General features: G+C 39.8%; 1 protein-coding gene across 1 annotated transcript in view; it reads right to left on the reverse strand.

Annotated features, from left to right (window-relative positions):
* PDE4B (phosphodiesterase 4B) overlaps window positions 1-10,635 on the reverse strand; it is a 542,770-nt gene that overhangs the window by 11,716 nt on the left and 520,419 nt on the right. Inside the window, 3 exon segments of the mRNA XM_049110336.1 lie at window positions 476-493; window positions 495-655; window positions 6,628-6,721. Coding sequence (XP_048966293.1) covers window positions 476-493; window positions 495-655; window positions 6,628-6,721 — 273 coding nt within the window.

Raw genomic sequence — 10,635 nt, forward strand, 5'->3', positions numbered from 1 at the left:
ACCTCCGTGGTCACCTTACGTGGCCCTCTAGGGGATGTGTGTCTTCCTTCATTCACGAGGTTTGGGATCTGAGTCAGTGCTGTCAACCTCTCTCATTTCTTCTTTAGCTCTGCCAATCAGTGCTGATTTTCCAACTAATCCTTGGCATATAGTCCTAGATCTGTCCTCTGGGACAATTCAATCCTGTCTCCTGGCCACCCTGTGGATTCTCCCAGTGTGCCTTCCTTAGGATTCTCATTCATGAGGAATTTCCATTTACAAATCCAACTCAGAATAAAAAAATAAAGGTCCTTTGTTGTTGGAAAAGGGTTTCGAATTAGGTGTCCAGCAATGGACAAAGAGGCCACACCAGCCTTCTTATCATACAATTTAATAATAAAGCAAAATGATTACTACTATTTTCTAGTAGATAGTTTTGGGCAGCCACCTGTTATAAAGAGAGAGCTGCATGCACATGCCCCTAGCTCAGACATACCTTGGCCAGATGATCTTCAGTTTTCTGTGTTGACTCCAAAGCGTGAAATGCTTGTATTGTTCAAGCTTGAGCTATGCATTAGTTTTTTCACTCCACTTATCTGTGTCATGAGTTGTTGCTTTTTCTTTTTCTCTCGGTCTTTCTGGGTGGGAGATGGAATCTCCACATCATTCTGCTTATCTGCAACAAGGGGAAACATTTTTCAGCCCCTGTGTGCCAATGAGAACCCACTGCAATATCCAAAACAATTTCTAATGTCCTACAATTATACAGTCTTATAAAGGACTATCCCACATTATCTCACTTGACCTCCAGGACAATCTTGTGAGGTTGATGGGGAAAATAGGAGAATTTTTTTGGCTTCATTTTATTGCTCAACCAACTGAGGCCAGAGGAGCTAAATAAGTTGTCCAAGCAGTGGCAGAGGTAGGACTCAATCCTCCATCTTCTATCTGTAGTGTAATTTAGAATTACATTTCTATATTTTCAAATATAGGCATCAATATTTATATGTAGGGCATCAATATTTATATGTAGGGTTTTTTTTAAGTAAATAACTTCTATGAAAAAAATAACTTCTATGTTTGTATAATAGAAAAGGTTCACGTAGCCAGATCCAGATTAATAAAAACAGGCTTTATGTTCTGCTCATTTTATCAGATTTGTATTAATTTTTTAAATTTAAAATCAATTAGCCAACATATAGTACATCACTAGTTTCACATATGTATTAATTTTTTTAATTTAAAAATACATACAACTTTAAATAAATACAGCATTTCAATTTAGATGAGCAGTATGTAAGTTAGAGAAATGCATGGTTTATGATCTTTATATAATTATGTTAAGCCTTGGCTTAACAACAAATATGGTAACATCATTTGAGGTTCAGAGGAAAAGTCTATCAGCTTTACTTCATGCTTTATTTTTATTCATTCTACTAATTAATAATAAACAATGCCTCTCACTTGTAACAGGCATTAAATTTATTAAAATATTTATGCTGATTAAATATTTATGCTGATCTCGTTTAATCGCTTAAAAAATTTCACTACAACAAGGTAATAGCAGAGCTACAATTCGTGACAAAAACATCTACCTTCTCATGGAGGTTCTTCCTTCTATATCACGCTATTAAAGGCATCAGCCACCAAATATCCCATTTTACTTCACAGGGGGCTTTATCCTGAGTCCTTCTGCAAAATGCATTGACTCTTTCAGGTCACAGGGCTGCTTGTGAGTGTGCACAGAGGCAATCATTTAGTGAATTGCATGAACAGCTACTTCATTGAACTAAATGACACCCTGTGGCTGAAAGAGTTAATGCAGCTCTCAGAAATTCCTACCTGTATCTCTGCTTGTTACAGTAGAAATTAGGACAAAGACAACTTCCCCATTTGAAAATGACATGTTTCCAGATGGCATGCTGGCACCTAGAATATTTGCTTTCAACTCTTGCAAGGTGATGGCACAGTCACATGCTTTCCCCAGAGACCTCCGTCTGCTCTTAGGGCCCTGTGGCCAACTCCTCAATGCAAAGCAAGCTCAGGGAGACAGAAGCAGCGCCCAGTATGTCTCAACACCTGGAACAAGGGTATTCTCCATCCCTAGCATCCCTGTGCTATCTTTAGGGACCTATAAGCTCCTCGCCTCATCAGTCTATGACTTTTGCCTAGGGAGGAATTTTAGTGGTCATTTCAATTAGTTCAGGGGTTTCTAACCTGCTTCAACATCAGAAACACCCAGGGAACTTGAGAAAAACACAGATTGATGAGCCCCATCCGGTCCTCCTGAATCGGTATTTTTTTTTTTAAAAAGAACTTCCTAAATGACACTGATGATCAGAGCCAGGTTTGGGAACCAATAATAATCCCACACTTTCGCTTTTCAGATGAAGTCAGCGATTTGTCCAAGCTCAAAGGGCAATTTATTCCACAGATATGTATTTTACAATTACTCAGTTCCAGACACAGTGACTTAATAGCATAAAACCCAGGCCCTGAGGTTCCCGTTAAGAATTTCTTTCTGGTCTCACGATCAATGGCAAAAAATACTGCATATTATATTATTTCTGACATTAACTTTTCTGTCGCCTCACTCCTAATAAGCATAACTCTTCGCTAAAAGGAAAGGCCACAGTAGCCTCTGTCTTTCCCGACCACCATTCTTCATCATTCCTCACGTCTGGTTATCTAAGAGACTGTCAGTTTCCCCTATGCTACTGTACATAGGAAAACCTCTAGTGGGACTAGCAGCCTTTCCCTGTGTTAACTAAAGATTCCTTGCAACAGCCAGTAATTGAACCCTACTGTGTCTGGAACATTACAATAAAGAAGAAAGCCATTATTCACAGACAGGAGCAATTTGACATTAATGGGTGTTTCCCTATACAGGCAGGCAGTAGAACAACTGAGAGGTTCCCCTAGTCTGAATCTCCTCTGTTTAGAAGCTGAACCCTTACACTGCAGAAATATCCTGAAACACAGACTCACAGAATTGCCATAAATGCTCGGTAAATTTACATTTATTTGCAAAATGGTCAGAATACAGTGGGGACATAGTGGACGAGCATAAAACAAATCAACAACAACAAAAATGCAAAAAACGGTCACGTCAAAACTCTGTTAATGGCATAATTTGAAGGACTTTTATTAGAGCATGGCATATGATCACGCAAAATGTCTAAATTCTTTTCCTTGCATCTTTGAAATTCTACGTCCTCTGGCTTTTGAGTCGTAGTAGGGGATTTGCAGGAATGAGTTTTCTCTGTAAAAAGATTTACTAAATTATAATATATCTACTTATCTTGCTTTACCTATGCTCCCTTCCTACAGGTCCTGCTTTATCTCCTCTTGGGCCAGCAACCTGGAGCTCATTAGCATATCAGAGCATCAGTAAATGCCTGCTGTGGTAAATGGACTCTTGCCTGCCTTTGACTTGCCCATCTCAACACCATCCTCTTGAATGGAAACAGTACAAATTTCACAGATCCTTGGAGTAAGGGATTCCCTCCTTCCTGGACGACACATTTTAGCAATCAATGGCTCTTACTGCAATAATGCTCTTTAATTTTAACTTAAAGCACTCAGGTCTTCTCATTTTCTGCTCACTGAGAGGGTTGCTGTACTCTGGACAAGGTATTTTTATGTTACTGGGAAATGTTAAAAACACATTTTACTTTTAGGTCCAACAATCACGATTCTTAAAGACTTTTTTCCAAAAGAATATACCCATTATTTAAGTGTCCTTTAAGGCAATTTTCTTTTTTTTTTCTTTTTAAGATTTTATGTATTTATTCATGAGAGACACAGAGAGAGGCAGAGACACACACACACACAGAGAAGCATGTGTCCCAGTGCAATCTTCTTCTATAGGGTCTGAGTCCCTGACAGCCTTCTTTCCTAGTTAAAGTGACAGGGTACTTTAGTCTGGGAGTCAAGAGAGCAAAGCCTTCGTTCTGGCTCAGGGACACAGTAGCCAATTAATCTTGATTAGGTTACTTTGTCCTTCTGGGCCTATTCTCTCTCCCATAAAATGACAGAATTGGAGTGCAAGGCCATTAAGGTCCCTTGCGGATCTGACCGTTGATAAAGAAGGCTTTATTCATGCTTCTCCAGGAATATTCACCCCCACAAGACAGGATTAAGAATTCCATGTCCTAGGGACACCTGGGTGGCTCAGTGACTGAGTGTCTGCCTTTGGCTCAGGGCAAAGTGATTCTGGGGTCCTGGTATCAAGTCCTGCATCGGGCTCCCTACAGGGAGCCCATTTCTCCCTCTGCCTGTGTCTCTGCCTCTCTCTGTGTCTCTCATGAATAAATAAATAAAATCTTAAAAAAAAAGAAAAAAGAATCCCATGTCCTACATTTGCAGTTTGGAAGCAAGTTGTGTTTGTTTGTTTGCTTTTTAGGATTATCAGATTGCAAGTCTACAGTCCATTATGGAGAATCCAGACTGCCAGGTATGTCTTAGCAAAACTAATCAACTCAGTTCATATCAGAGTCATAAAATGTTAGAGTTTGAAGAACTCTGTCACCTATGCCAAGTGCTCCCACTGTACAGATGAGGCAACTGACATATCTTTTGTTTATATGAGGGATGTTTTCTCTCCTATATTTTTCCAAGAATATTTAAAATTTTAATTTGTCTAGTCTGTTTGATCAGGACTACTTTGTGCACACACACACCCCATCCTCCTAATGCTGAGTCTCTAAGAATTGAGATTCTATTACCTTCCCCAACAACCTGTATTTGATCATTTAATTTTTGGAACAATGAGAAGCCAAATGATTGGTTTCCTCAAGAGATGTGCCAACAGCAAATGAAATATTCAAGATTTGACATTTACTTGTTTTTGAGATACAGTGTTGACCCTGAGAGGTCATCTTTATTATCTTATCAGCTTTCTCACTTAATAGCTTATGATGATTAAAAATAAAAAAGATCGATATGCTAAACTATTCTAGCTGTCCTTGGCAAGCTGCTGGTGAGAGCTAGTACGTGTACAGTACAGAGCTGCCTCTGTGCAGTCTTGGATGACAAAGGGCTCATGCAGCTTTACTCTGGTTGTGAGAGTCTCTCCCAAGATGACAGACAAGCCCCGGCTTTTTAAAATGCAATGTTTTTGAGAACAAAAAGGAGTTCTTGCACTAATCGACTTTCTTCTTCTCTCCCACAATCATTAGCCTTGGAAAAGTGTAAGATTCTCAGTTTGTGAAAAATACTTGAGTGTTGCACAGAGCAGAGTACATTTGAAAGGAACAGCGAAAGATGTCTCTCTTCAAAGGGATGAAGGGGGGATGATGGAGAAGAAAAGATCAGTATATAACATTTTCTGTTCAATTAGATCCTAGCTGCCTCTCAGAGCTAGGACATATGAAAATTCTTCTCCTTTGTTCCCAAAGGTGTTTGTAACTGCCGCCGGAGAAAACCAGGTGTGGAAGGTACCCACAGAGGAAACAGTTGGCAAGGCACTTGTTAATTGTGCCACTGCCCATCTGCTGCAGGGTAATGCCATGGGCTCTGCACTAGACAGATCAAAGATTGATCGGCTGACAGCAGAAACTGCTTTGGTATTGGAGAAATAGGATTGATTTTTTAAAAAATAAAACCAGAAGAGGTGTGTGTTTCTATAAGGCCCCAAGGCAGATGTTCATGGATTAAATGATGTGTTGCTATGCCAAAAATGTAGGGAGGTGTGATGTTCAGTTGTAAGAATGGGTTGTTTCCCTACATAATGGAGTTCTGTAAATAGGCATAATCCAGCAGTATTTGAAAGTCAACAGAATCAGAATCGAAATGCTACCTATTTGCTTTAAAGTAGATTTGCATATTCTGCAAGCCCTATTAAAGAAAAATATAATCCAAATAGGTTCACTATACAGCAGAATGGCTTTAAACATGAGATCAGAAATCTCTAGTAATCAAACAGGACATCTGACAGTAGTTGAGGATCTTTAATGCAAACCTTTACTGTCAGTGTCATGTGTTAAATACCATCAATGTGACAACACAGCACAATAGATAAAAGCATCAGATTGGGAAAATAATGATGCAGCTTGCAGAAAGCCAAATCTTTCAGAGATGTGAAGATTCTTTTCTTCCCGTTGATCTTTAAGAAATAACTTAGCAAAGCAACAGTCAAATTACTTCCGAAGCTTATTCCCATGGGCCAAATCGGCACACAATTATTCTCCAACCGTATCTCATACAAACCAACTAAGAGGAAATCTTTTGCTCCAAGTCAAGTTATTGGAAGAATTTAAAGAATACCATGTCAAAAGAGCCAATAGACTGGTCCCTCGGGTTTGGATGACTGGACACCCCCCCCCCCCCCGCCCGCCGCCGCCCCGCCCTATTCGGAGGTCTTGGCCAAGATATAAGTGGGTGGGTGCATAAGGGGTGACCTGAGCTACACAGAAATACAATTAGCCTATAAAAACCTTCTGTCTTTGATTCTTTAAAAAAAAAAAAAAAATCTTTCTGCCTTTTTTTTTTTTTTTACCTTAAATGTTGTCTTTAGTTCTTATTTGAAATGGCTTTTTCTGTGACTTAACCCCACTCCAAACTCACATAAGGATGTCGCTGACAGATTGCAAAGATTAATACTGAAAAATCTCAATTATGGGACAGGTTTCCCAGTTAATGTCTTACCTAAGAAAGTATTTGAAATGTATTCAGAAACCTGGTTTCCTGATCGGCTCATCTCTGAGAGGTGTGTCAGTTCCCGGTTCAGCATTCTTTTGAACTGTTTATGAGAAGAAAAAATGTATTAATCACCTTAAAACTAGCAAATGATCACTTCAGATGTTTTCGACTTTACTAAGAACCAAGAGATTGGAAATGGAGCAGATACCATTAAATAGATGATACTTCTTCTACAAAATACCTCTCTTAATGTGAAATCATTCCAATGCCACCTTAGGGGAAAAGAAGTTTTCTTAAGATTTCTTAGAATTAACATCTTATCTTATTTCTCTTGAAGATGCAAACATAGGAAAAGGAATTTTAATAGAGGTCAAGATAATTTCATTGAAAACGTAACGACTTTTAAAACACATTTATTGGCAATTAACTCTAAAATATTATTTGAGAAGAGATCATATGTGAAAAATTGGAGAGAAAACTAAGGGAAAAAAAAAGAAGCATCCTTTAAAAATCGAGCTGCATAAAAAGAATAGGATTAAAATACAGCACAGTCTACTTAAATACGATGTAATACCACATGCTCTTATTTTACAATAAACAGCCTCAGTGGGCTAAGGGACAACACAAATTAAATCATTACAGATGTTTTTCTACTTCACAGAAAGCATACAGATGTAAATGTTTCACATTCTATCAAAGACACATAACAGAATCAAATTAACCCACCTTGATGTAACCCCAAGATACAGTTAACAAATAGTTTGCCTCAGGCATTTTGGAAAGCTCTCCTTGCCACAATCCACAAATCCCTTTGCAACAATTCACTGTTCTGAGAGAGCACTCCCGAAAAGGACCCGGGAAAGCCGAGCAGATTCAGTGGTAAAATAATCAAAACTTAGAAAAGACAAAGTCTCTTAGGGCATTTCCTAATCCAAACAAAGCCCATCTTCACACTCCATTGTGACAAGAAGCCTGGGCTCCCTGCTTCTTTCCTGGCAGAGAGAGTAATGGAATCAGGAATTGCACGAAGGAGCAGGAGCTGTCTAAATGTATTCAGCTGCTGGTTTACAGCACTTATGAATTATGAATAGTCCTGGTGGCCGAAGGGGTTTCCATCCTAGATTAGTCCTGCTCAGCTGAACTCTGCAAGGAAGGAACGATTCTTCTTCCCTGAGGGGTTGCCAGACTGGGAAACACAGCCATCTTTTAAAAAGGAGAAGATTAAAATGGAGGAAGCCCCATGAATATTTAAGTAAATCTGAAGTCGGTCCCCTCCCCCTCCCCCATTTCAACTAGGTGTTCTTAACCCTCTCTCCACTGTGCAGACCTTCCTCCACACAGACGCAGTCACGCTGACGGTTTCAAGGGGATGGTGCATTTAAGTCATTTACTTTCCAAACATCTTTTTTTTTTAAAAAAAAAAAAAACTGAGAACAGGTTAGAACTGTGGCTGCCTCCAGACTACGCTTTCAGAATACGAAGGCTTTGTTAAAGCTAGCTTTTTGGAGGATTTTTTGCACACCGACAGTGCGTGCCAGTGTGTTCAGCCTTCCTTCACAATGAAACAAGTGGGAAAAGGATGAACTTATTTCATTTAAAAAGTACTTCATCTGCCCAATGCAGTTTTCTCCACTCCATCAGCTCATTAATATGCATATTAGATTGCATTCGACAAATGAATTAAACACTGTTTGATCTTTCCATCTAGGATCACGAAAGGGTGAATTATTTGGGTTAGGAAGGACCACGCCGTTTTGGAATTTTAGTGTTAAACGTCTTCTAATTCATGTTAGGTATATTTAGGAGTTAAACTGATTTTTATTTCATTTTAGCAATCTGGGGCATGTTGAGAAAGTCATTCCCTTCCTGTAGACTCTCAATCTCTCTGCCTCCCCCCATCCTCCCTCCCCCGCCCCCTTTCCTTGCCAGCCTTAGATAGCACAGGAAAGAGGAACCTTATGGAAGACTAGAGTCCTATTGCAGTGAGCTCTCCAGGCCCATCCCACTCCCCTCCTCCTTCCTCCTCTCTGTTACCCCACCCTTGGACTCCCAGAAGTTCAAGCACAGCATGTTAAAGCAGGAGCAAAGCACCATGGCAACAGCCCCCACATGCAATTGGCTCTCTTTCCTGTGAGGCTTTCTCCTTTCAAATGAGCATCTTGCACCAAATATGGCTTTACTTCAAGCATCCAAGCCCCCATGATGCCACCGCCTGTGCCCAGGAGACTGGGCCTTTCCAACTGAAGACAGCGCAACTTAGTACCGTTGCCTGCTGGCTCACGGCACTATGCATTGTCTTCGAAGAGGTTCTGGGGGAACTCTGTTTGCGTATGTGTGTTTTCCCATAACACAATATGTTAGTAACAGTAACCAGGGATGTTTGGATCAATTGTCTCAGCTCGTGTGTTTTACTTATTGAACCTCAATGCAATTTTGAACTCCAAGTGAATCACGTTAAGTTACCAATTATATATTTTTGAAGACATACCTGCTTGGTCATAGTGGCCTCTCAATTTTACTTTTCAAAAGCCAGGCACATACACTAAATAAAGACTTAGAAGCTGGAAAAGACAGGTCTCTGCACTCTCATTGATCAGCTAAATTTTGGCAAAGAAGGAAACTGTACTTGGAGCACTGCAAATATATCTTGAAAAAAAAGGCAGAGACAGATGATGTCTTTACACTATGCACAAGACTTAGCCAAATGTAACATTCAAACACTCCATCTTGGTTCCTTTGGTCAGTAAAATATTTAGGAAGATTTTGGAGTCAATCGGGTTTGTACCAATTTAAATAAAACCAGTTTATTATGTATTTGATAAATACTTTTTGGACCTCTAAAATGTGCCAGGCAAAGCATTAAAGATGGAGCAATAAAAACAAACAAACAAACAAACAAACAAAAAACAAACCAAAACAAAAAAAAAACACCCTCTTAATCAGCTTTCATCCTACTGGAAATAGATACATTAGAGCATGTTCGTTGACAACAGTTAATAGAGAGTGAGGCCAGTCTTTATTAGTCACGTTGGCTCCTCAGGGCTAGATAATTTGTGAGAGATGAATACCACCCCCTTCCTTCTCATGCCTATATTGCTCTCTATGAGTCTTTTGCTACGAGCGTGGCAAGCCTACCAAAAAGCAAAGTCATCCTAAGGTATGAATGGATGAAACACATGATGTGAGGAAGCATGCACATGGAGGTCATTCAGGGTCAGAAGTGACCCAGTCCTAACGGGCTGCTTAGCAACAATCCTCGGTTTTCCTCCTCCATAAGGGAGGACCCAACCACACTGACTAAGGCCATCACTGCTCTCATCAAAAAGCATTTACGAATGGCCCACTTATGTCAGGCTCTGTATAAACCAAGAAAGGCAGATGTGGCCTGCAAGGAGCAGACAGGAGCATCTTTGACATTCAGTAATGTAGAGGACAATTAGTATGATCAGTGCTGACCTGTGTGATGAAATACACCAACGAGTGGATCAGACATGAACTGTGTTTGAGGCTAAGGCTGAGGAGACAGCCAGAAAGTTGGGCTTAGTTGGGTTTTCAGTGTCAGAGTTGTTTCTGTTGAGCCAGAGATAGCCACACTTCACCTCTCATATAGAAGATGAAAATAACGCATGGTTTTCGGCTCTCGGCCTTTCGATCTGAACCTGTCATGATTCTACAACAAGTTCTGAGGCAGTCTCCTACAGATTGGACACAACATTTACTAGCAACTGATATTTCCCAGAAAACAAAACTCTCAATACTACCGAGAAAAACAACTCAAATTGGACATGCTTCAGACTGTAAGAATAAGTCACCAACAATGGAAAAGAAGTATTTATAATGCCTCCACAGTTTGGTATTCTAAGACTCTTGGAATCTTCCCTATTTGTCACATTGAGTGTTCAGTCTAGATAGGAAGGTAAAGTAGCTCCTGAGTGAAACCGTGTCCCAAGCAGTTACAGGATTGAAAGGGAATGAACATTATTTATTTTGTCAAATGCAGCAGAGAAATCCACA

The sequence above is a fragment of the Canis lupus genome, chromosome 5 (assembly GCF_003254725.2).
Source record: "Canis lupus dingo isolate Sandy chromosome 5, ASM325472v2, whole genome shotgun sequence".
In the NCBI taxonomy this organism is placed as follows: Eukaryota; Metazoa; Chordata; class Mammalia; order Carnivora; family Canidae; genus Canis; species Canis lupus.